At 41.0% G+C, this 24,457-nt stretch overlaps 2 protein-coding genes across 2 annotated transcripts in view; one reads left to right on the top strand and one right to left on the bottom strand.

Moving 5' to 3' along the window:
• Window positions 1-275: 275 nt before the first annotated feature.
• mkln1 (muskelin 1, intracellular mediator containing kelch motifs) lies at window positions 276-6,913 on the top strand (the record flags this gene model as incomplete). The annotated part of the gene is given in 5 exon segments (XM_034235168.1): window positions 276-390; window positions 1,020-1,159; window positions 2,986-3,088; window positions 3,200-3,254; window positions 4,222-6,913. Coding segments are annotated over 5 exon segments (535 nt in total), but the record flags the coding sequence as incomplete, so codon positions are not given.
• Window positions 6,914-6,998: 85 nt separating this feature from the next.
• Window positions 6,999-24,457, bottom strand: part of podxl (podocalyxin-like) — a 41,400-nt gene continuing 23,941 nt past the window's right edge. The window contains exons 2-8 of the mRNA XM_034235169.1: window positions 18,601-19,443; window positions 14,902-15,107; window positions 14,525-14,548; window positions 13,136-13,268; window positions 12,998-13,041; window positions 12,782-12,901; window positions 6,999-9,399 (exon numbers count right to left, since the gene is read on the bottom strand). Of these exons, the coding sequence (XP_034091060.1) occupies window positions 9,202-9,399; window positions 12,782-12,901; window positions 12,998-13,041; window positions 13,136-13,268; window positions 14,525-14,548; window positions 14,902-15,107; window positions 18,601-19,443 (1,568 nt within the window). The 3' untranslated portion in view covers window positions 6,999-9,201. The remainder of the gene's footprint in view (window positions 9,400-12,781; window positions 12,902-12,997; window positions 13,042-13,135; window positions 13,269-14,524; window positions 14,549-14,901; window positions 15,108-18,600; window positions 19,444-24,457) is intronic.

Raw genomic sequence — 24,457 nt, 5'->3', positions numbered from 1 at the left:
TGTGTGTGTGTGTAGTGTGGTGTGTGTGTGTGTGTGTGTGTGTGGTGTGTGTGTGTGTGTGTGTGTGTGTGTGGTGTGTGTGGTGTGTGTGTGTGGTGTGTGTGTGTGTGTGGTGGTGTGTGTGTGGTGTGTGTGTGTGTGTGTGTGTGTGTGTGGATTTCAGTAGCTGTACTGAAGTGTGTGAAACAAATTTTGTTTTTGTGAAGTGTTTTGTCTTTGGTCACACATGTCAATTAGTTTCCTCCTCTTCTTTACTCCCGTGTGTGTGTGTTCAGGTCTTGTGTGTATAAGAACGACCAGGCAGTGAAAGAAAACCCGAGCAAGGCTCTTCAGGAGGAGGAGCCGTGTCCACGCTTTGCACACCAGCTGGTCTACGATGAGATGCACAAGGTAACACACACACACAGCTACACACACACACAGCTGGGGCTCACTCACTTGAATAGTAACACGCTGATCACTTTGCAAAGGCGATATCCAGCTCAGCTTTCAAGATCTGTATTTATGATCACGTCCACGTCTCCTCTTGAGCTGGTTATTCTCACATCTGGCTCTACTTCTCTATCGGAGCTGTACTCGGTGAAATCAACTTCTAAAATGTTTCCGAGCACCTCGAAAACAACGTCAGAAGATGGAGGGTTTCTTTCTATCAGTGTCTGCATGACTAATTAATCGTAACAAAGCTGTGAAGAAATAAAGTCACAAGTTTGGAGAGAATCACAACCGCATTTGTGTCTTAAATGACCAGATTTCCAACCTTAAGATCACGAGGAAAGACACATCAAACCATGAATGCATAACAGTATTAGTACAAGATACAAGATGTTGCCAATCCTTGCAATATTTCTTATAAATAAAATGTTTAAACTAAAAGGTTGACAAATCAGGCTTTTTACCTAAAAAAAACCACATGATCCAATTCAACTAAAGACCCCAATAACATGTATCTACGTCTTGTATTGTAGTTGTGGTTTTTAGCTTTAATTGGTGTGTATTTCCTTTTTATTTTCTGCGTCCAGGTGCACTACTTGTTTGGTGGAAACCCCGGGAAGTCTTGTTCTCCTAAGATGCGTCTGGACGACTTCTGGTCCCTCAAACTGTGTCGGCCCTCCAAGGAATATCTGCTGCGCCACTGCAGATATCTGATCAGGAAATACAGGTGGGGCACAGCAACTTCATCACATGACTCGAGAGCTGTGGGATTCTTCCTGCTTTGTTGCCATCTAGTGTTTAGTTGTTGTAACTGCAGGTCAAGTTTCAAGGCTTTATTGTCATTACAGTGTAGTTATGGCAATGAAAAACGTAGGTCACATGCTCCTCTAACAGTCAGGGTTCCTGCGGGGTCTTAAAAAGTCTTACATTTGATAATCAGAATTCAAGGCCTTAAAAAGTCTTAAATATGATCAAAATAATTAGAAAGGTCTTAAATATGATTTAGAAGGTCTTAAAAATGATGGGATTTGAAAGGTACTTCTGTGTAGCGATCGCGTCTAAATGTGTTTGGGGGAAATGTCTGGCTGCAAAGTAACCAGTGCGGTAAGAGCCTTTCAGTTCCCCCCAACAATCTCGATTGAAATAAATCAACATGGAACCAGTAATCACTAACTTTGTTTCTCCCGGCCCCTTATCCGAGAACACCCAGCTAGTAACCTAGCAACCAACCAAGCTTCAGCTAGCGACAGTCAGAAACTCAGGTATCTTCGAATCTACTTACAAATGAATATGGGGAAGTGTAAGTTCGACCGTATTTGGTTGGAAAACATCGAATTTAGTGCTTGGTTGAAACCAGTGGAGGGGAACGTGTTTGAAGCCCGCTGCACCTTTTGCTAATGTAGCGTTAGCTAGTGCAGCAGCTCCCGCAACAACATCGGGGGACCTCCGGGTGACGTTTGAGTCTACGTCAACCCTAAAAACGGAGTTGCTGTGGACGCTAAACACCAATCATACAAGCTCTGACTATAGCTCTTGTCACTCACACACACACACACACACACACACACACACACACACACACACACACACACACACACACACACACACACACACACACACACACACACACACACACACACACTTGTTGTTTAACACAGTTCTGTGTACTGCTATGCTGTTATGTTGAGTCATCGTTCTTATGTTGAACGTGAATACATTTACTTTGTAAGTAATTATGGGACGTGTTTCTTCTAACATAGCAAGTTTCATTCATACATTCTTGCCGTGAAATAGGTCTTAAATTCTATTCAAAGTGGTCTTAAAAAGTCTTAAATTGAAGTAGGTGAAACCTGCAGGAACCCTGAACAGTGAAACATATATATATATAGGACATATAATAGTGCAAGAGACTGTTTGGAGATGTGTAACCGGTCTGGTTTGACACCACATTTATCTCTGCGTTGTGTTTTGTGATCAAATAAAACGACTTCTTTCTTGCCAGCCAGGATTAATTATCTGCAAAACAGAATATAATTACAGCAGGAAATGGCTTCACCAGCTTTCTACATTGATACCTTCAGTGGAAGAAAACAGAGATTGGGAAAGTACATAAAAAACACCCACATGCTCCGTTAAACTTTAAACTTTGGAAAGCCCACGAACACTGTCTGATGCACATTATAAATTACATTTATACACAGCAGAATATAGGTATATTAACTGCAAACAAGTATGACTTGAACAAAGTACAACATGAACCTATATTAAACAATCTATTAACATATTGAATACAACATTTATGACATCACTCGTTTCACCTACCTCTCCTCAGCGAGGCCTGAAGCCGAGGAAAGTAGCGCGAGTCTGCAGAAATGTGCCGGTGCCAAAATGTAACAAAATGATTTTGGTGAAATATAAGCAAGTTGTACAAGTAAATACAAACAAGATATAAATAGTAAAGTAAATGGAATGATATATTAGATAAATAATTATCAAAATGCAATCAGATGAATGTTTATGGATGTTTACCATTGGTGTGTTTTCATTGGTCAGGTTTGAGGAGAAAGCCCAATCGGAGCCCCTGAACGCGCTGAAATACCTGCAGAACGACCTCTCGCTCACCGTGGATCACACCGACCCCGACGAGACCAAAGAGGTACTGGAGTAGCATTAAAGACATGCTTTAGTGTTATTTCAATATTCGTTTTTGGGGGTTACAGTCCCTGCTAATACTGTTTGTTGATCACGAATGTGTTTCGGGCTTCAGTTCCAGCTCCTGCCCTCGGCTCTCTTCAAGTCCAGCTCTGATTTCATCCCACTGGGTAAGTGTTCATTAAAAACACCACGTGGGAGTCCACAAAGGACATGTAGACCACTTTTATCCAGGATGTTCTGGATAAGTACATGTATCTGTACTGCTAAGCCTTATATTGGCTACCTAGCTTACTTCGTCTTCTTCATCAGCCAGCATCCTTGGTATCTGTTGTTCACCGAGTTGATTCTCGCTAAGTAGCCAAGATAAGGCTTAGCATTACAGATAAATGTGGGCTCACTATTTGGCACGATGACTAAGCCTTATATTGGCTACTTAGCGAGAATCAACTCGATGAACAACAGATACCAAGGATGCTGGCTGATGAAGAACATGAAGTAAGCTAAGTAGCTTAGTCATCTTGCAAAATAGTGAGCCCACATTTATCTGTACTGCTAAGTCTTATATTGGCTACCTAGCTTACTTGGTCTTCTTCATCAGCCAGCTTCCTTGGTATCTGTTGTTCACCGAGTTGATTCCCCCCCTTCCATCTTGATGTTTCTTGGCATCTCTTATGACCATTTATTTACGAGTTACTAACATGTATAGCTGCCAAAAGGGAGCCTTATTGTAAAGTGTGAAACAAATCACCATTTATTAATGAGTTACTACCATTTCTAATAAGGCTTAGCAGTACAGATAAATGTGGGCTCACTATTCGGCAAGATGACTAAGCCTTATATTGGCTACTTAGCGAGAATCAACTCCGTGAACAACAGATACCAAGGATGCTGGCTGATGAAGAAGCAAGCTATGTAGCCAATATAAGACTTGGCAGTACAGATGAATGTGGGTTCACTATTTGGCAAGCGACTGGTCACCGTTGCCCTGTTTGTCTCATGTCTTATAAAAGCTTATTAATGATTAATAAAGTGTTCACAACCTAATTAATAAATGAATTGCAAACTATTCGTAAACCCTTTTATAAGGGTAGTCTTATAGTACAAATATTCTTTAACGTCCCTCCTCTCTCTCAGGTTTCTCAGACGTGGACCAGACGTACGCTCAGAGGACGCAGCTCTTCGACACACTCGTCAACTTCTTCCCCGACAGCATGACTCCTCCCAAGGGCAACCTGGTGGACCTCATCACGCTCTAACCCCAAATACCTCGCCCACCCACCGGAGGAGGCAGAGACCACTTATTTTTCTATTCCTGAACCTTCCTGTGGGATTTAACCATCATCATCGTCATCGAGCTGCTGTCAGTCTGCGCCCCCTGCTGGTGAGCCTCGAGAACACACACTTTTACACTTCAGTGAGGGAAACTCACAGAACTCACCTTTTGGTTTTTTCTTTTTTTTTTTTGCTGGTTTCTTGGAGCACGCAAAATCTTTTCCCACCTCAGAAACTTAATGGCCAAAAAGGAGAATTCACGCATTTGTTTTCAATAACTTTTGAGCTGTGTCCACATATTTGGAGATGATGTGTTCAGGTCGATTCTCAGTTCAACTCCACTGGTTGTTCATTGATTTGAAGGCAAAAGTGTGTGACCGTGAAACAGGAAGTGGCTTCCCCAACTCTTCTGTCCTCCCTTCGGTCACATTTCAGCATCTCCCGCCAAACCTTCATTTGGATTATCTGTTAAGCTTGCTTTTCTGCAACATATATCTATTTGTGATCGTGTCAGCCATGCAGAGGCTAAAAAAACAATTGAATAGTGTTGTAGTTACAATAGAGGAATGATTCTATGAGATTGAATTTAATATATATCTAAATATACCTTTTTTTATATTGCTTTCGGTTGTTATCCCTGTCAAATTGGTTGGTAAATGTGCATATATACTACAGAGCACTCGAGGTGAAGTAACATTTATTTTCCTCAGTAGTTAATGGACTTCATTCTAAGGCTGTACAGGATATGTAAATATACATATCGAAGATTTTTGGCATCCTGTGCTGGATTCTTTTATTTGTTCCCATTTACCGAAAAAGTCAGGGTCCACAAACAATCCTCATTTCACTTATTGGGAGGTATTAAAGCAGCCGGTGTGCGTTTGTAAATGAAGTGCTGGTGCCAGTTTGAGAGTGGAAAGGGCATTTTGAGTTATTTAAAAAAAAAAAAAAGGCGCTTCTCCAGTGTGATGACATTATGGGTTTAATTTTCCTTTTATCACTGAATCGGGTAAACAGATGTTTTCTCGTTTAATGATTCATTCAAAACTCTACTGGGTCAACTTGTCCGCACAAGTGAACTTATGAGTCCCATTTAATACAGTTATTTAACTTTGTTATGCACTTGTTGAAGCTGAAGGAGCATTCTGGTGTCTTGCAGGTGAAATTTAAGTTTGAAAAAGTAAGGTTAAAGTGAGCCTATGTGATGGGAAGAACTGAAATATCCAACTACAGTGAAGGTAACATTAGCCACCGTTAGCTTCTGGTCGTTCCGGACAAATGTGACGTTATATTCTGCTGCTTCTTGGAAATCAGGGGGTTGGAAAACAGACATTTGCTTGCTTACAGAGAAGATCAAGACTACTCTTTGTCATGTATGCTAAGTGTGAGGCTACCACTAGCTGTTAGCTTAGCATAACAACTGGAAACCTGTAGCCGGGCTCAGTCCAAAGGCAATCTAAAGATCACTTATTAACACAGTGACAACAAGACTCTAGGTTACGGCACTTGGTCATATATAAATAAAACTTTTTATAACACCACACCTTATGATCTTTTTACATAATGTGGTTAATTAATGAGCTTTGAAGGTTCTACATCAGTGGCTATTTTTACTTTTGGTAGTCTCAGTCTTCTCACCTGATCCTCGGCAATTTCCTAACGTTATTCCAACTATTCCTTTAAGAGCACATGACTAGTCGCTAAAGTGTTGAAAATGACAGCTAAAAAAAATAGTGCTATGGTCCTCTTTAAGTCAGACATAAGCTCAGCATTGCCTACAAAAATACCTGAATAGGATGGAAAATGCATCCATTAGCTTCTCTTGCTTTTTGCAGCTTCCAATTCATAATATTCATATTGAAACTTTAACAAAACACTTGGACTGTAGTAGACATTTTTGCCATCTAAATCATCCTGCTGGTGTGTTCACTGACACTGGAGATAAGTAGTTATTTCAGACATCATCAGGGAGGTGTCCTGCTACTCAGACACATCATTTGATTCTCTAAATGAATCCTGAGGAAAGTTGAACCTGTAACGATGGAGCACGATAGAGACGTTGCTTGAATAATACTCCTAACATTTGGGAGTGTTTTTGCGTTCATGTTGTTGGAGGAGGATGTCACACGAGTTGCTGCTGCCCTGAAACACACTCAATGGAAACAGATTGGTGAAAAGGACACCAGAGAAACGCATAAGTTGTATTAGAACATTAAAATGCTAATTATTTAAGATATGACAACATTTAGGGCTCATCACGCTTTACTTTGTGACGTTAAAAAGAATTAAAAGCACCTTTTTGTTAGAAAAAAACCACAATGCCAAATAATACTTGCTAATTTAGAGTAAATATCTTCCACACAACAATGTTTGACGGATGAAATGTTGTTTTAATTTGATTTTTCTTTCCGTTTTGCCCGTCTCTCGACCCCTGGGTGAGAGTTTTAAGGCTGGTACACTCAGATCAGTGAATGTGTAGAAAAACCTTGTAGTATTGCATTGTATGTACTGTATATAAGGAATAAAGATTGTATTTTGTTCAGGTTTTCTTAAATCCCATCTCTCCAGTGTGGGTTTTCTGCCCCCCTAGTGGTCATCTGTGAGTATTGCTGTCAAAGAAATGAAAGTAAAATACCGAATCGAGTGGAAAAAATAAGCTTTTATTTGCAAATCTGAACAGGTAAAACAACATGACAATTTACATTTTCCAGTGTGTCAGACCCCTGCTGTTCGCCTTCAGCAGCAAACAAATCATAAATACATAGAAATACTGGTAACATACTTTGGTGAAAATATCACAGCTATAATAAACGTGAAACGGCAGACAAACAAAACAAACAAACGGTGGATAGGAGTGCCCAAAGGTGATTCACTTGTATATAAGTACACACATATATATTAACTTCTTAATGGGTTTAAGAGAAATTATTAAGCTGAACATAATCCAAAAGGAAACGTGCCCAGGTTCTGCTGTGAGGGATTTTAGATCATCTTCAAATGTCACATGACCCTCCAGCAGCAGCAAGAGTGGAAGAAACAGAAATATTTACAGTGTTCACATCAGAGGAGGTTATTAATAAACAAAATCGGCATCAGAACAGTGTTTTTACAACTGATAATATTTTCTTTTTGATTGTAGAGTTGGCATTTTAGTGATATTTCTATGCAGGAAAAGTAATTTACACTCTGGTCTTTAAAAAAATGGCGATTCTCTGGACTGGGAGAATTGTTGCTAGTTATTGAGAAAATACTGTGTTTTCTACGAAGTAAAATGGTAGATTCACTGTTGTCAAAAATAACCACTTTTGGATCATGCGGTGTGTGGAAGTCAAGTGCAAAATAATTAACGATTTCATTTCCCAAGATTCTCTCGGCCACCTGACTAACTGAGACTAAAAACCTACCGTGAAGTACAAAGTGTTTACTTCCCGTTTTACTTGACTTCTAAAACTATTTAAATGTTAGCTAGCCAGCGTACGCCACTGGTCAGACTCGTGTAGCAAAAACCCTGAATAATCAACGGTATGTTTTATTGCTTATGAAGTTTTGAAAGCAGGAAAAACTGTCTGCGAGGGAGTGCGGTTGTCGGTTCGATCCCAGCCTGTGCAGCCAACATGTCTTTGGGCAAGATACTTAACCCTGAGTTGCTCCCGATGGCCAACGGTGTGTGAATGCTAGTTCCTAGAGTAAGGTACACTGCTCTGTATGGATGGGTGAATAACATGTAGCATACAAAGCGCTTTGAGGGGTCGTAAAGACTGGATAAAGCGTTATATAAGTACAGTCCTGAAATGTATTAACCAGAAATGTTCAGTAATGTCACTTTTTATTTTATTTTGAATGCAAGAAAGCAAAGCTCACTAAAAACGCGACGAGTTGATTTTCCTGTTAGATATTCTGAGCGATGTCCTGCATTGAAAAGCAAGAGCGGATTAAAGTGGATACCTATTTTCATATGAAAGTTAAAGGCTTTGTCATTGATTGTAATCACGTGAAACAACTTTAAGTCAGGGTTGTGGGGGACACTGGATCACAGTTGTTGTCGCTATGCCTCGGGGTCATCTGCACCCTGAGAAGGATGTGTTCCACATTATCTCTGACCGAGAGCTGCCCGGTCACAAACTAGCAACATCAACAATATGCTAGGGCAGCCCCTCCTTATGGGAGATAGCGGCTGGTCAGCTGCGTCAGACAGCGAAGGAGGACAGCGAAGGAGGACATGCAGGGCAAATTATTCCCCAACAAGGGTCACGTATCACGGAAAACAATACACTAAACTATAAACACATCTGGCTAAGTAGTGTCTTCAGACATCTGTCTCTTATGATTGGTACACCAGTGCCAACACACATAAGTGGAAATTTACCAGGATGCTTTGCAGTATCCTGAAGTCATCTATATCTAAGTTGGTAGCTCTCGAGATGAACTTAAGCATCTCCTGACTCTTTTTCCCTCTCTCAAAATAACATTAAAACACTATTTACAGTGGCATGTGTACAAAGGCACAATCCTCTTGTAGCTTTGAGCTTTTTCTGAATGAGTAATGATGTAGAAAGTCACTTATTTATATAAAATATCCGGATTAGATAACAGTGATTAATTTACTTGATTATTCAAACATAGGTTTGCGTGCAATTTCATTCATGCTTGATTTTGTATCCTTTTTGTTTTGCTCACTACAGTAAAAAAATATATAACAGACGGACTTCATTACAATTGGGTTGTTCTACAGTCGTCAGAACAGAAATGTCTTCTCTACGGGGACAGCATTCCCAGGATGTAGGGAAAAGGTCGGCATGGAGCAGGAAGTGTGGATAGTTGTTTGTTTTTGTTCCTTCGTCTCTACAGGTGAGTGTCCTCCTCGCCGGCGATGTCCTCCTTCAGCAGGTTGTCTATGGGGACGATCCAGCTGTCGTTGAACTCTCCGTTCAGCGCCGTCTTCTTCTTCTCCTGCATCTCCGGATGAATCTCCATCACCTCCAGCGTCGGGTTATCGTGGTATCCGTTCTCCACCGTGTGCAACTCCTCCGTCAGGTGCTGCTGTAGAGATCAAAGAGGAAGAAGTCTTCAAAAGGCTGTGTATAATTACTTTAAATAAGTGTAAAGTCCATGTATTGACATTTCTACCTTTCAGAGTTACATTTAATTTTATTTTCATGAAAAAAACTGCTTTTTAAGGGAGATTTTTTTTGAGAAAGTAAATAAAAATAACATCAGATTCAAATGTTATCAGCTGATTGAATGAGCGTTGTTATCAGTCTTTTAGACACAGGTTTAAGGGGCATCTTATAGCTACTACTAAGTTCAGAAGGCCATTAATATCTATTCACATGGTTGATCAGAAATACAAGAAGACAACGTTAACCTCTTATGCACATAGTAATCATGATGGTGGCACTGGAGGAAATGATGTGCAGTGGTATTTAAAGTCCATATAGGGAGAAGGTGATTGGGCATTTGTGGGTCAAACAGACTTACACCTGTTAATGTCCTGTTTGAAACCAAAACTAAAAGCATCGAGGTATTTTACATTACTGACCTTGCGTACGAAAATTATATACCGTCCCCATCCATAATCTTTTCCTAAACCCCAAAGTGTTTGCGTAGTTTCCATTCACAACGTTAAACATGCATCTAAAAGAGTCTTTCACTTTTCAAATATGTGGTTAGTGGCTGTTTTTTTCCATCTTGAGCATCAGATTTGTATTGTTTACAACTGATAATGGGTTGATAACAATAATAACTCATGGTATGGGTGAGTGTGCAGTTGGCTCCACGTTTTCTAACATGTTTAGTGACTCTACTCATGATCATGTGACCTCAGCATGGATAAACAAAATATATAATAGGCGCTTTCACACCGGTGTACTTTTCCCAGTATAGCTCCGATATACTTCCGAAATGTTGCGTTCACACCAAAAAAATCCGTAACTAGAACTTAGTTCATGAGAACCTTTTCAGTCCCTGCTAGAGAGTAGGTACTTTAGGCGCTTTCACACCGCAGTACTTTTCCCACAAAGGTTCATGAGAACTTAGTTCATGAGAACTCTTTAGTTCTCATGAACTAAGTACAGATCGCGTTCACACCGGAATAAGTCCCTGGGGGAGGATTAGGCAAATGAAGCCGCTGACGTCACTTCTCTTCTTCTTCTGCTCTGGGTTTACTGGCAGGCCGCAAACCACTTCACGGCGTATACTGCCGCCCAAAGTCCCCGGAGTTGGGGACTGGCTTCAGTAGAAGCTGCTGGGACTCCCAGCAGCTTCTACTGAAGCCTTCCGAGTAAATCGCCAGAACGCCGACACCTCCTCATCTCCACCGCTCCCATGTTTTATTTTGTGTTGCCATAAGTTAGTCTCTCTGCGTTTCTGCGCTGGGCTAATGCTAATGATGCTAATGCTAATGTTGCTAATGCCAGGATAATAAAATGGCGACTTCACATAACTTTTTGGGAGTTTTTACGGGGCGTGGTTTGCAATCCTTCCAGCCAATCAGACATAGGAACCTTTTTCTCCCACGAAAGTCCCTGCTCTCTAGCAGGGACGGAAAAGGGGGTAAAAAGGTTCTTATGAACTCATTTTAGTACCGGCTCTTTTTGGTGTGAACGCAACAAAAGCGTTCTCATGAACTAAGGGTGCGTTCACACCTGCCTTGTATAGTCCGGTTGAATCGAACCCTGGTGCGTTTAGCCGCTTGATGCGGTTCGTTTGGGTCGGTGTGAACACAATCCGAGACCTCTGAAGTGAACTAAACAACCGGACTCTGGTCCGCTAAAATAGGTGGTCTCGGAGCGCTTGCTTGCGAACTCTGGAGCGGTTCATTGCTGGTGTGAACGCAGTCCGCAGCAACACATAGGAAGCGTAGTATTTACGTGTCACAAGAACGCGGATGTTCAGCGAAAGAGTCTTTCAAGACATCCACGGTTGTTTAGTTAAAGAGTAAAGCAGAATTAAATGTTGAACAGTGTGTTGTGTAAAGTAAAAATGCTCCGTCAACTAGCCTACATAAAAGTAAGAACACCTGTCGTCGGTGAAACCCTCCTCCTTACTGCAGAACGTCTCTCATTATGTTATAATGTTTTTTAACGGACGTTGTCTGATTATATAATCATATGCGCGGGCCGCTAGAGTCTGTTGATCTCCAGATTAACAGCAGCATGAGAATAACCTGCCGAAAGTGCCGATGCTCCACGGCGGAGGCTCCGGTAGAAAATGCCGGGATTTGCGTTTTACCCCCTTAATGTCTGACCAATGGTTGAACAGCATTTCCGTGCACATGACTTGTGTTTAAAGTTTATAGTCCGTTTGAGTGTTGCCCGTGTGAACGCAAACCGAACCTTCTGAAAAATGAAACAATGTAACAAACTGTCGTCTGGTGCGCAGCAGAGAGCGGACTATTAGGTGTGAATGCACCCGAAGTTCTCATGAACCTTTGTGGGAAAAGTACTGCGGTGTGAATGTGCCTATGGGAGAAAAAGGTTCCCATTTCTGATTGGCTGGGCGGATTGCAAATTGTGAAGCCGCCATTTTATTATCCTCGCATTAGCATTATTAGCATTAGCCCCGCGCACCAACGCAGAGAGACTAACTTATGGCAACACAAAAGAAAACATGGGAGCGGTGGAGATGAGGTGTCGGCGTTCTGGCGATTTACTCGGAAGGCTTCAGTAGAAGCTGCTGGGAGTCCTAAAGTAGGGACTTGCCAACCCTCCCGATTTTCGCGGGAGACTCCCGATTTCATTGCCCTCTCCCGGTTTCCCTCCCGGGGTTATATTTCTCCCTCACTTTTCCCGATTTCTGACACAATCAGATTTACTCACGACTGTTTCCACTCGGACTTTAATCCTGCTACACCATTGTTTGGTTTCCATGGTAGCGCGCGCAACTGAAAGTCTGAGAGGGTGTTCAGCATGGTGAGGAAAAGTCACAGAAAACAGAACAAGAATCGACAACTCTACCCTCTGCTCACTCCTTTCCTGCGTCCAGCCCACACATATGCTCCAAGGATGGAGCTACAGGCAGCACTTACAACTACAGTGAGCATGTTAATGTTAATCGAACAGCTCCGGCGATCCCCCCCCCCGCGGTGGTTTTTAAATGCTCCCGATTTCTGAGGTCTCAAGGTTGGCAAGTACTGGATAGTAAAGAGGAACATTTAGCTTTACCTCCAGAAGGCAGGTAGGAGTGTTGTGCCTCTGAAGGGTCATCCCCAAAATAAAAAATAGTAAAAAAGTCTCTTCTATACGTAGCACTTAGAAAGGTTTGCCTTAAATTGAAGCTAAGACAGAAGCAAATAATGTGGTCTGGCTTGTAGATAGCTAAATGTACCTGCAGGATTTAATGGTTGAATGCACTTTTTTTGAATCTCATTGAATAAAAATATCGGCTATATGTTATTGAATGTATTGAAACGTGCTCCACCTACCTGGTTCTCGTTGTACGGCTTTCGATGGTGTGACGCACAAACAGCGAGGATGACGATCATGATGAGCAGAGCTCCACAGGAGGCCAGGATGGCTATCAGAGTTTTGTTATCTGTTGGTTTCTGCAAGTAGAAACACATCAAGATAATTACTTATTTTCACAATGATACACTTTGAACTACTCGTCCTGCAATTATCAGCAAAATATGAACCCTTACCTTGGTGATGTCTTCATAGTACTGGTTTGCAATGTTTGTTTTCACTGTAAGACACATTTTAAGGATGGATTAGAAATCAGTTTAAATTTAATCTGACCTGACAAATGTGAATTTTCTCATCGGAGGAAGTTGCTTTACCTTTGCCGTTTATCTCCACATAGTCGAACAGTAATCTGTTGTTGTGGTACTGCCATGACAGCGTGCAGTTTCCATCTAGCAAGTTCACCATCAGCCGCCTGCACACCTCCACCAGTTCTTTATCCTCTTCTTTCTGAAGGTAAAATGATACGTCTGTAAACTTTTCGTCATCGCTAAGCCTCGGCCATACAGACAGAGTTTGGGCACGAAGGTCAAAGGTGACAGTTGAGGTCATATCTTCTGTTTTGTTATGGGACGGCGCAGCTGCATAAGCAGGCAGAGAGAGGGTGAGTATATAAAAGAGAGAGGTGTGGGGAACGAAGGAAATCAGTGAAAGGCAGGAAGGGTTCCCACTAAGACACTTTTTCCACCCGGTGACTGGAATCTTTTTTTTATATCGAGCATCACTGCTTCCTGTTCTGTCCAGGAGCCTCAGCAGAAAAAATAAACATGTTTCTTTCCACAAAGCTTTGAACATTTTAGTGTTTTAACTTTATTATAATAAGATTTAGAGAATGGAAACGATGCATTGTGATAAAGCTGCTGGTGTGTTAGCAGGAGGGCAGGGTTATAGAAAGGAGACACCAGTACTCCTTCCACCCTTCTTAATTAAGCTGTATAAAGGTCTTACTTTAAATGAACAAAACAAAGTCTACATCAGCTCCGTGAGGCTGTTCAATGGGGCTTAAAGCTAAATGCTAACGTTAGCATGCTAACATGCCCACGTGAAACTTAGTTTTTCAGTCACCATGTTGTTTGACTGTTAACAATCTTATTATGAAACAGTATGGCAGTGCATCATTTCCTTTTTACGATATGAATACATTTCACTACAAATCCATGCAGCAAATAAATGAAAAAAGCCATAGCACCCTAACAAGCTAACGTTAGCATGCTAACATGCTCACAATGACGTGTGTTCAACTTCTGGTGTTTACACGGTCATGTTCGCCATGCTGTATGACGGTTAACAATTTTCTTAAACACAGTAAGGCAAGTATATCAGTGCATCATTTAACTAATGTTTTCTTACTATAAAGTTTAACACAAGTCAGTAAGCCTACATGTAGGCTATCTGCAATTAATGTAAAAGCTGCCACATCCTAAAAGGACTTTATGCTACTTTAGTCAGAAAGAAAACATGTCTTATTGTTCCTGCAGGATGTCGCAGTATTATTTTTCATCTCTAAAGTGAATGAACACTTTGGGGAGTTAATGTCAGTGAAGAAAGCAGTGGAAAGGGTGTGGGCCTGCTCCCATGAACAAGACAATAGCAGAGGCCTATGTCAGAGCAGGAACTGTGTTTATTATCACATGTATTGTTTGCGGGAATAGAAACAGTCTGATGCCTGTAACAGATTGAAAACTCAAAATAAAGCTAAATCTTACCTCCTGTCCTTTGTTTAGCGAATACTGTAAGAAAAAAGTCAGAAAATAAGTGCGTCAGTCAACATTTTTGCTGTAGTTTGTGAATGTGCTCCAGCTCAGAATCCGTTTTATTACTCAAGTAGTGTCACACATACAAGGAATGTGCCTTGGTGTAAATGCTAAAGATTCATGTTATTTTTAATATTATTTATCATTTATAATTGTTAATAACTAGATTTGCTCATACAGCGAACCCCAACAATACACAGAAAGAAGAATACCATTTATTTGTATAGAAAGGAGCAACAAATTGTAGATTTTTAAGAAACTGAACCTACAGTCAAATAAAATATGACAAATACTATATATCTGCTCCACTTTGTTGCATCATGTCTTACCGAAAACGTATTTGCTGGAGCTGCTGCCTTGGTGGTGGTGATGATGGTGGTTTGAGATGTGGTTGAAGCAATATTCCTAGCGGTGACTCCTGCAGTCGGGATCTTCTCCGCCAGGGTGGAGGAGGCCCTGGTGGTGCCTGTGTCCTTTGATGAGGATGATGATGTCCCTTCATGGCTTGTAGCCGTCTCTGTAGTTTTACCAGCACCTTCAACCAGGAACAATATGCAACAGTTAACATAATGTCCCTGTTAGAGCCATTTATATATGGTTTGAATGTTTGTCTTATTAATATAAGGCTTTAGAGTAAACTCTTAACTATTTATTTTTGTGAGTCACACTACGCTTTAAAATATGTTAATTTAAGCCTCACTTATGTGCTGTCAAATGTGCGCTGTCAGGTATGACGTGCATGTATGCCTATATAGTGCAGGACAATGGGACACAGCTGAGTTTGTGATTAGACAGGAAGTGCTATGGTCTTTTTAGTTTTTACTATATTCTTTTTGTTCTTTTTTGATACGGATAACTTTTAGTTACTTTGAAGCGAGGAAGTTTGTCTCATGTTTGTATGCCGCCTTGATCAGAGAATACATCTGAAGTGATTCAACCTACAACGATCTCCGCAAAGCTTGTTTGAAAGTGCTTCGTAACCCACAACCCCGATAAAGGAAAGTGGATATTAAATGTAGAAATGGATTTAAACGCCACGACAGTCCCCTTCTGTCAGGTCAGTGTCATCTTGAAACTGAATTGACCTCATACTTTAATTTGGTTCATTTATAAAAATAAGGTCAATCTGTGTTATGTATTTATTTATTCATATATAATATTTGATTTAGGTTAATGAACTGCACATACAGTGCTTTACCAGTTTTCACAATCCCTCAACGTGCTTTTACATAAACAAGTCAGCTACTCACACACACATTCATACGGAGGCAGAGGCTGACATAACCTACACACACACACACACACACACACACACACTGTTGGCTATGACATCAGGAGTTGGGGTTTAGTATCTAAGGACACTTCAACACAACATGTTGACTGCATGGGCTAAGGATCATACCATAGACTGTATATATAAATGGACGTAGGGTCCGTGACGTCACCCATAGGATTCTGCAGAGTTGCCGTGAAGCCCTTAGTAGGCGGAGTCGGCCACTAACGGCTCGACGGTGTCGTCAGAGTCTAACTCCCGCCTTCTCCAAATAAGGGCAAAGAGGCGGAGCTGAGCCGAGGCGGGACAGGGCGGGACCTGCTGCCAACGAGCGTGACGTTCAAGTCCTAGCTCAGGCTAAGAAGCTAAGCTAACATGCTCTCAGTATCAATCGAATGTAAAACATGATTGATGAAAGTAGTAAATCGGTCAGATTTGACCCGAAGACAACAGGAGGGTTAATGCCATATTCACTTAGTAACGCATGAACAACTTTTACAAATATTTCTATATAGTCTGTGTTGGTAAATGTCATCTAGGTTGCACATTTCCTGCTGAAATACATGCATACCAAGTCACTGCGTGGCACTTTGGTTTTGATAAAACAGTGTAGTTCCACTATATAAACGTTACATTCATAATCAAACGAGACAATCTGCAAGATAATTAGCTATTTGGTATTATTCTTAATGCTTGTCATTCACACGTTAATAAAATAAAATAAGTACCGATACATAGCAGAATAATTGTGGCGGTGTTCAGCTTAATAAGCCTTGCTCAACATCATTTATTTAGCTAATACTACAGCGGGCTGCAGGCGAACCAAGTCCGCGTTACGATGCATTCCTTGATCTCCAGTTATAACGCCGGACTCCGCCGCTGGCCGAAGCTAACGGAGCCCCAGGGTGCTAGCTACGGCCGCCGGGACGCGCTAGCGAGCTAGCACCCTGCAGCCCCGTTAGCTTCGGTGGCGTGGACTCCGGCGGCCCACCCCTTTTAACATTTGCTCCTGTTTAGCATTATGGGCGTCATAGCCATATAGTATAAAAGTCTTACCCAAGGCTGAATCATAAACTAAACTGTATATATGTATAAAGGGTTACGTCCTTAACTGGCTAATAAGCTACATAACAGGCTAAGCTAACAAGCACACAAACACCTGCTAACGGGGTTAACATGTATAATATTATCATTTTACTCACCGAAAAAAGCTGAAAGTAGACTACTTGGAAGATCTGTTAGTACATTCAAGCGCATAGCACGACATTTTAATTATCTGGTATTTGTAACAATATTCCCTAACAGGCACGATCACCACGAACACAGCTAAAGGATCAAGTACAGTAACTACAACTAACTAACGTTGTAGCCTCTATGGTTGTAGCCTAGCAGATTGGACAAGTTGATGTTAGCTGACAGTGAGGCGCGTATCTGTCAATCAAAGTGACCACAACCTAATGTATGCACAAACTTTAAGACCTAATATAAATATAAAGGGTCGCGTGAGAAAACAATTCACTCACAGATCCATAATCATGAAGGTGGAATCTAACTATATCGATAATAAAATGTATGGAGCCAGGGGTAGAAACATGTTTTTTTCTGCTGTAAAATCGGGCATTTTAACATGGGGGTCTATGGAAATTGCTCCTTTCTGCAGCCATTGCCTATCGGCCAATATATGAACTGCAGTGTGTGGCACTTCCGTATTGGCTTCCCGGCTCTACCCCACAGTTTGCCGCTTGGATCAAACCAACAAACTTTAAAGAGTCCTCTCCTGTTGATGTTCAGGTGTATATCAGTATGTAGTGTCTCTACTTTAAAGAGTCCTCTCCTGCTGATGTTCAGGTGTATATCAGTATGTAGTGTCTCTACTTTAAAGAGTCCTCTCCTGCTGATGTTCAGGTGTATATCAGTATGTAGTGTCTACTTTAAAGAGTCCTCTCCTGCTGATGTTCAGGTGTATATCAGTATGTAGTGTCTCTACTTTAAAGAGTCCTCTCCTGCTGATGTTCAGGTGTATATCAGTATGTAGTGTCTCTACTTTAAAGAGTCCTCTCCTGCTGATGTTCAGGTGTATATCAGTATGTAGTGTCTCTACTTTAAAGAGTCCTCTCCTGCTGATGTTCAGGTGTATATCAGTATGTAGTGTCTCTACTTTAAAGAGTCCTCTCCTGCTGATGTTCAGGTGTATATCAGTATGTAGTGTCTCTACTTTAAAGAGTCCTCTCCTGCTGATGTTCAGGTGTATATCAGTATGTAGTGTCTCTACTTAAAGAGTCCTCTCTGCTGATGTTCAGGTGTATATCAGTATGTAGTGTCTCTACTTTAAAGAGTCCTCTCCTGCTGATGTTCAGGTGTATATCAGTATGTAGTGTCTCTACTTTAAAGAGTCCTCTCCTGCTGATGTTCAGGTGTATATCAGTATGTAGTGTCTCTACTTTAAAGAGTCCTCTCCTGCTGATGTTCAGGTGTATATCAGTATGTAGTGTCTCTACTTTAAAGAGTCCTCTCCTGCTGATGTTCAGGTGTATATAGTGTCTCTACTTTAAAGAGTCCTCTCCTGCTGATGTCCAGGTGTATATCAGTATGTAGTGTCTCTACTTTAAAGAGTCCTCTCCTGCTGATGTTCAGGTGCCTCAGCGCTCTTCACGTGCAATGTGTTGGAGCGCTATAGCCAATAGAAGCGCGAGTGTTACATATTGAAGTTCAGGAAGTAAACAAAGCATTACAGGAGATTTTCAGGGAAACTTACCGCCTTTGCCGCTGGTGGTGAAGGTGCTGTGAGTCGTGGCCTGCTGCACCCCTCGACTTGGAGTAACAGGAGCTGGAGTCCCGGAGGTTTGACTGGATTCAGTTACTGCTGGGATGGGGGTATTTGCTGTGGTGGGGGTATTTGCTGTGGTGGGGGTATTTGCTGTGGTGGGGGTCTTTGCTGTGATGGTGATCTTTGCTGGGATGGTGGTCTTTGCTGGGATGGTGGTCTTTGCTGGGATGGGGGTATTTGCTGTGATGGGGGTATTTGCTGTGATGGGGGTATTTGCTGTGATGGGGGTATTTGCTGTGATGGGGGTATTTGCTGTGATGGGGGTATTTGCTGTGATGGGGGTATTTGCTGTGATGGGGGTCTTTGCTGTGATGGGGGTATTTGCTGTGATGGGGGTATTTGCTGTGATGGGGGTATTTGCTGTGATGGGGGTATTTGCTGTGATGGGGGTATTTGCTGTGATGGTGGTCTTTGCTGTGATGGGGGTATTTGCTGTGATGGTGGTCTTTGCTGTGATTGGGGTATTTGCTGGGATGGGGGTGGTTTCCTTCGTGGTTGAGGCCACAGTGGTTGGTGCTGGTGGTTGTGATGTGACAGTTGGTGCTTGTGTTGGGTTGAGGTTTGGCTTGTCTGTAGGTTTGGATTCAACAGTCGTCGCAACGGCTGCAGTAGTTGGTTTTACAGTCGTTGGTGCCTTCGTAGAGCTGGTGGTTCCAATTGGGCCACTAACAACGGCCGCCTTACTGGAAGTAGATGGTTGACCTGTAGTTGGCCCGGGCGATGTCGCAGAAGTGGCAGTGGTATCTGAACAGACGCTGTTGAATAGGAAGCCTAAAGGGGAGGAACAAACATGATTGTTAGCGATTGCTGCTAAAAGAGATCAATCTGTGGTGAATATCTGCATTATTTCTTAAGCTAAACACGACATTGACACGATTTCACATCACAAAGTTGGTATTAATATATTGTTTGATTACACATGCAGCAGACATGGAGCTTTATCATTCATTTAGAAGTATTTGTAATATATTTATAGTAGTTTATAAGCTTTAAATATATGTAAGAGCTTCGGTTTGTGTAAATCATGATCACACTGTTTTGGCTTTTTATAGGGGACATATTGGCTTGCTTGCGTTTTAACTTGGTTAGATCTACCTTAAGTCCAATATCCTCTCTTTCCAACCAACTCCTATTGCGTTGTCTTTAGCTGCTCCATTTTTCACCAGCTAGTTTGGGGTGTACTACGTTTTTTGTTAGAGCTGCAGATGGAAACAAACCAAAAGAAAGGCCATGAAACTGAACCAGTAAAGTACACATTGTGAAACCAGAACAATGAGCGGACAAATGTTTTCTGTAGCGCTGGAGAAACTGTCAAATTGGTGTATAATTATCTGTGGGTTCATCACTACAAGCACCCCTTTCATACTTTACACAAATAATACAAAAGCACTGATTAGTGCAGCTTAAATGTACAATAATGTCCTTTTTATGAATCAAATGTCAAGCTGGTGGAGCATTGTAAACTATGTGGAGAACTACTCCTAGATTTCCTGTGGTTCAGCTGTAAGCTTCAGCGCTCTCTCCATATTCTTCTTCTATTAATAGTGACGAGGACAGGATGCTGCACACAATAAACTTGGAAGTACCACACCCTCCGATTTGGAGAGTCTCGCAAACAATCCCCGCCCGACTCCAGGTCCAGAAAACAATGGCTTCCCCTCCCCTGCATGACCCCCTCCACCCTCCTGCTAAACATCCAGTGAAGCTGAGCGTCAGCCGGCGACGCATGACCTGACACGTAGCCGGTTCAAGTGACAAGGATTATATATTGTTTCCTCAGAGGAACACTGTGTTGTTTTTTTAAATTTAGTTTTGGATCACATTTCAACTTCAGTGTACATATGCACATGTAGTTAAATAGTTTCACAGAGTGGTCCGTTTCTTGACAAAACGACAACAATAAGCACACAAGAACATGGTGTTTTCTTTTCAATATAACACGTTGACAGTATACAGTAGATCATTACATAAAAAATGTAAACGGTTAAACAAAAGAAGGCGTTTCGGGGTAATACGCGCTTTCCATTTCTCCCAAATGTCCTCACATGTAAGTTCCTGGAGCCTCATAGAGACGGTTACTATTTCCATTACAAAGATTTCATAAATGATATCGTACCAATCCTCTATAGATGGGCTGCTTGGTTTGAGCCGTTTCTTTGTGATTGCTTTCCTCGCGGCTACACTCCCAAATAAGTATTTTGTTTTAATATTTGTGGATGTTGAGTGCAGAAAACCGAAGATTGATTGATTGATTGACAAGTTTATTAACAGCTTGTATATTGGGTACAGTACAGTACAGCTCAAAACATACAATTGTTAAGGGGATGCAGACCAGAGAAAGACTTTCGTCTTGTTTACATCAGGGTCCCCCATTTCCAATTCATCATATATAAGAATATATATAGAAGAGTTCGTCCAAATTAAAATAAATTTTTGTTCCAAATATGATGACAATTTCTTTATAAGCCTTATGCCAAAAAGTATTTACTATTGGGCCGTCCCACACTGTGTTGTTTTAACATGTTGGAGCCTCCTTTTTTAAAACCACAACTCTAAAGGGTTGTGATTGTAATGGAAATCTATTTTGAGATAAAGACGTCACAGTTTAATTCTTGTTCCCTTTTCATTTCAGAATCAGAATGGAAGTTATTGTACGTTTACACCTACAAGGATTTTGCTTTGGTGTATTTTGGTGAAAACACAAGTTGTGAAGGTCAGAAATATAACGATTATAAAAAGAATAAACTATTTAGCATTAAAGATGAACAAAGACAAGTATTTACACCACATTTAAATATACAAATTAAACTAAAACATGAAAACGTGATACCTCCATGCTTGAAACACACATTAATATATAATAATCAGAATGTTACTAGTTTAGGATCACCTATTTCAAGCTGCTTTCTTTGCAATGCGTTTCGAGTCAAGATAAATAACATTACTAGTTTGTGGAGATCTATGCCAAAGAAGAATTGTTGCATACATTAATATTTCTTACAGATTAGAAAATTAGATAAATACATCACAAGTTCTTCAGACTTCACATAAATAAACACTTGAGCCAAAGTTCCCACAGCATGTGAACGCAGCATCAGTGTCGGGAGTTAGTAGATAAGAGTCTGTTCTGGTCAAGTGGATGCTGTCTCTTTAAAACACACACACACACACACACACACACACACACACACAGAGCTTATCGGTCGTAAAGACTGTTACTGAGAGAGAAATCTGTCGAAGCCCTCGGAGGACAGAGGACTCATCTGATTCAGCCGAGGGTTCAGATCTACAGTACATGATTTCCTCGCTCCTTCTGAGGGTTATAATAAGGGTCTGTCACCTCCTAAGCTGCATGGCACTGAAGTTATTAACACTCACACAGGAGGAACAGACCCTGAACCTGTTCTGTTTGTAAGGGATCATAACTAGGGGTCAGTGGTGGAAAAAGTATTCAGATTCTTAAGCAAACGTACGAATACCACACTGTAAAAGTACTGCATCAAGATGGTACTCGAGCAAAAAATATATATAAGTACAATTAGAAAAATGTACTTAGGGGTAGAAGTAATTATTGCAAAATCTTTCTATCTTCACATTTAAGAAGCTGGAACTGCGAAATGTTTTTAAATATAATGTTGGATGGTTTAATCTGTTCCAAATAATCACATTTCAAAAGTTGTTTCTACTTTTTTCGATGTCAAAATCAGATGTTTTTTTGTGGCTAGTGAATAAGTCTGTAAAATAAATGTAGTGGAGTAAAAAGTACAAACTTGGCTTCCAAAATGTAGCGGAGTAGAAGTATAAAGGAGTCTAAAATGAAAGTCAAGTACCTCACTTATTTACTCTCCACCACTGCTAGGAGTTGGTTGTTGAAATCTGCCGTTTACTTTTGATTATCAGTATTGAAAATGAACGCAGCAAAGCAACAACCATAAGCTTATATGTTTATAAAGGTTGATTATATCAATGCAACTGGAAAGATTTTCAACAATGCATCATATGACGGGAATTTTGACAGACAGACAGAGTTCAGCGTGTTTTTCCAAAGATGATGAAAGATAAGTAACTATATGACGGCATTTTTTTTTTTTTTAAAGATGTAATGGAAAGCAATAAGTCACTGTCTCCCCCCCCAGGTGTGTGTGTCTTGTTTTCTGACCCCGCTGACCCGAGCTGTCACTGACGCGTCTGTTTCTCAACCAGCAGCACCGCATAATTCCTGCTGCTATCAGTACCAGCGCTGTTTTTACCTCACCCCCTCATTCCTCACCACTCACACAAACTCAAAACTCACACACACACACACACACACACACACACACACACATACCATATATACATCACTTCAGGGGACATTACATTGACTCGCATGCATTTCCTGGAGACTTATCCCAACCTTAACCATAACCAACACATGCCTAACCCTAACCAAGTCTTCACCCTAAAATTAATGATTGCTCTCATGGGGACCTCCATTTTGTCCCCATAAGGGCGGTGAGTCCCCACACGTGACTGTGTAAACAGATTTAGGTCCCCACAAGTATAGTAATGCTAGGACACACACACACACACACACACACACACACACACACACACACACACACAGACATACATTTGCAGTGCCTCCCTCTCAATTCAACGTAGATTACAATACATGTAATAACTCACTCTTATCGGAATAAGCAAACAATGTTTCCTTAATCCCTTTTTGCTGCACTACATCAAATGTTACCTACCTAACACTTTTTTTTGAATGAGGCAAACGCTTCCAGGCATTTCTTAGGAGTTGGGTTAACATCTGCTTATTTTACGTTAGTTAAACTTACTAATGTGGTTTGGCTGTATGTAAAAAAAGGAGTAGAGCCTACAAGAGTTTTTTTGGGGGGAAAATAAGGTTTTCAATGTTGTAGTTTTACTGATATGTAACCTTTTCAAGCGCACATGAAAGAAAAGTAGTTAGAGCATAACATATACTTTTGATTAATGTTGTTGTGTGGACAGCAACATGAAAACCTTTCCGTAGTAGTGAATATTCTTAGATTAACGATAGCTTGTGAGCATAGCGTCTTGCAGCTAAAGTGTCAGAAATGTTTCTTAGGGGATGTTGGAAACTAAAACATATCTGCGTATAAATGTGGCTTTGTTAGTAGCAACAGTAGAATGGAAGTAAAGGGGATAAAGAGACAGGGAATTACATGCAACAGTTTGTGTATCTATAAATAGCATTTGAATGAATGAAAACAAATATATTGCACGCAGCTCATTGTAAAAATACTCTCTGACCTTGATGACCTCTTTGACCTCAGTCTGCTCACTGCCTCCTTCTGTGTGACTGTTTCTGAAACACAACGTACATGTTGCGGATCAGATATAAATATAAAGTATACATTGTCCTTTTGTCTTGTCTCATGGCGTGCCCTGCTGTGACTGAGGCCCAGACAGCAGAGTGTGAGAATCGACCTGCTGTCCTTTCCCTGATTCTCTGTTTTCTCGCTTGGCTCACTTCAGTGACAGGAAACACTTGTGTTGACTCGTCTGACTTCTGTTACACAAAGTGGACTCGAGTTGGTTTTCTGCCAGCTGTTTTCACCTCGGTTTAAGGACACTATCATCAGTGTTATCGAGGAAGTTTATAGTTAGCATATGATCTAAAAACTACCAACAGTAAATCATAAAATGCAAGACTTTGATGGCATTTCATGAAATCTTAAATTAGCCTCCACAGAAAACAGAGAGTTAGAAAACACACACACACTCACAGTGCCTCCCTCTCAATTTAACGTAC

The sequence above is a fragment of the Gymnodraco acuticeps genome, unplaced genomic scaffold (assembly GCF_902827175.1).
Source record: "Gymnodraco acuticeps unplaced genomic scaffold, fGymAcu1.1, whole genome shotgun sequence".
In the NCBI taxonomy this organism is placed as follows: Eukaryota; Metazoa; Chordata; class Actinopteri; order Perciformes; family Bathydraconidae; genus Gymnodraco; species Gymnodraco acuticeps.
This window is presented reverse-complemented; position numbering and strand designations above follow the sequence as displayed.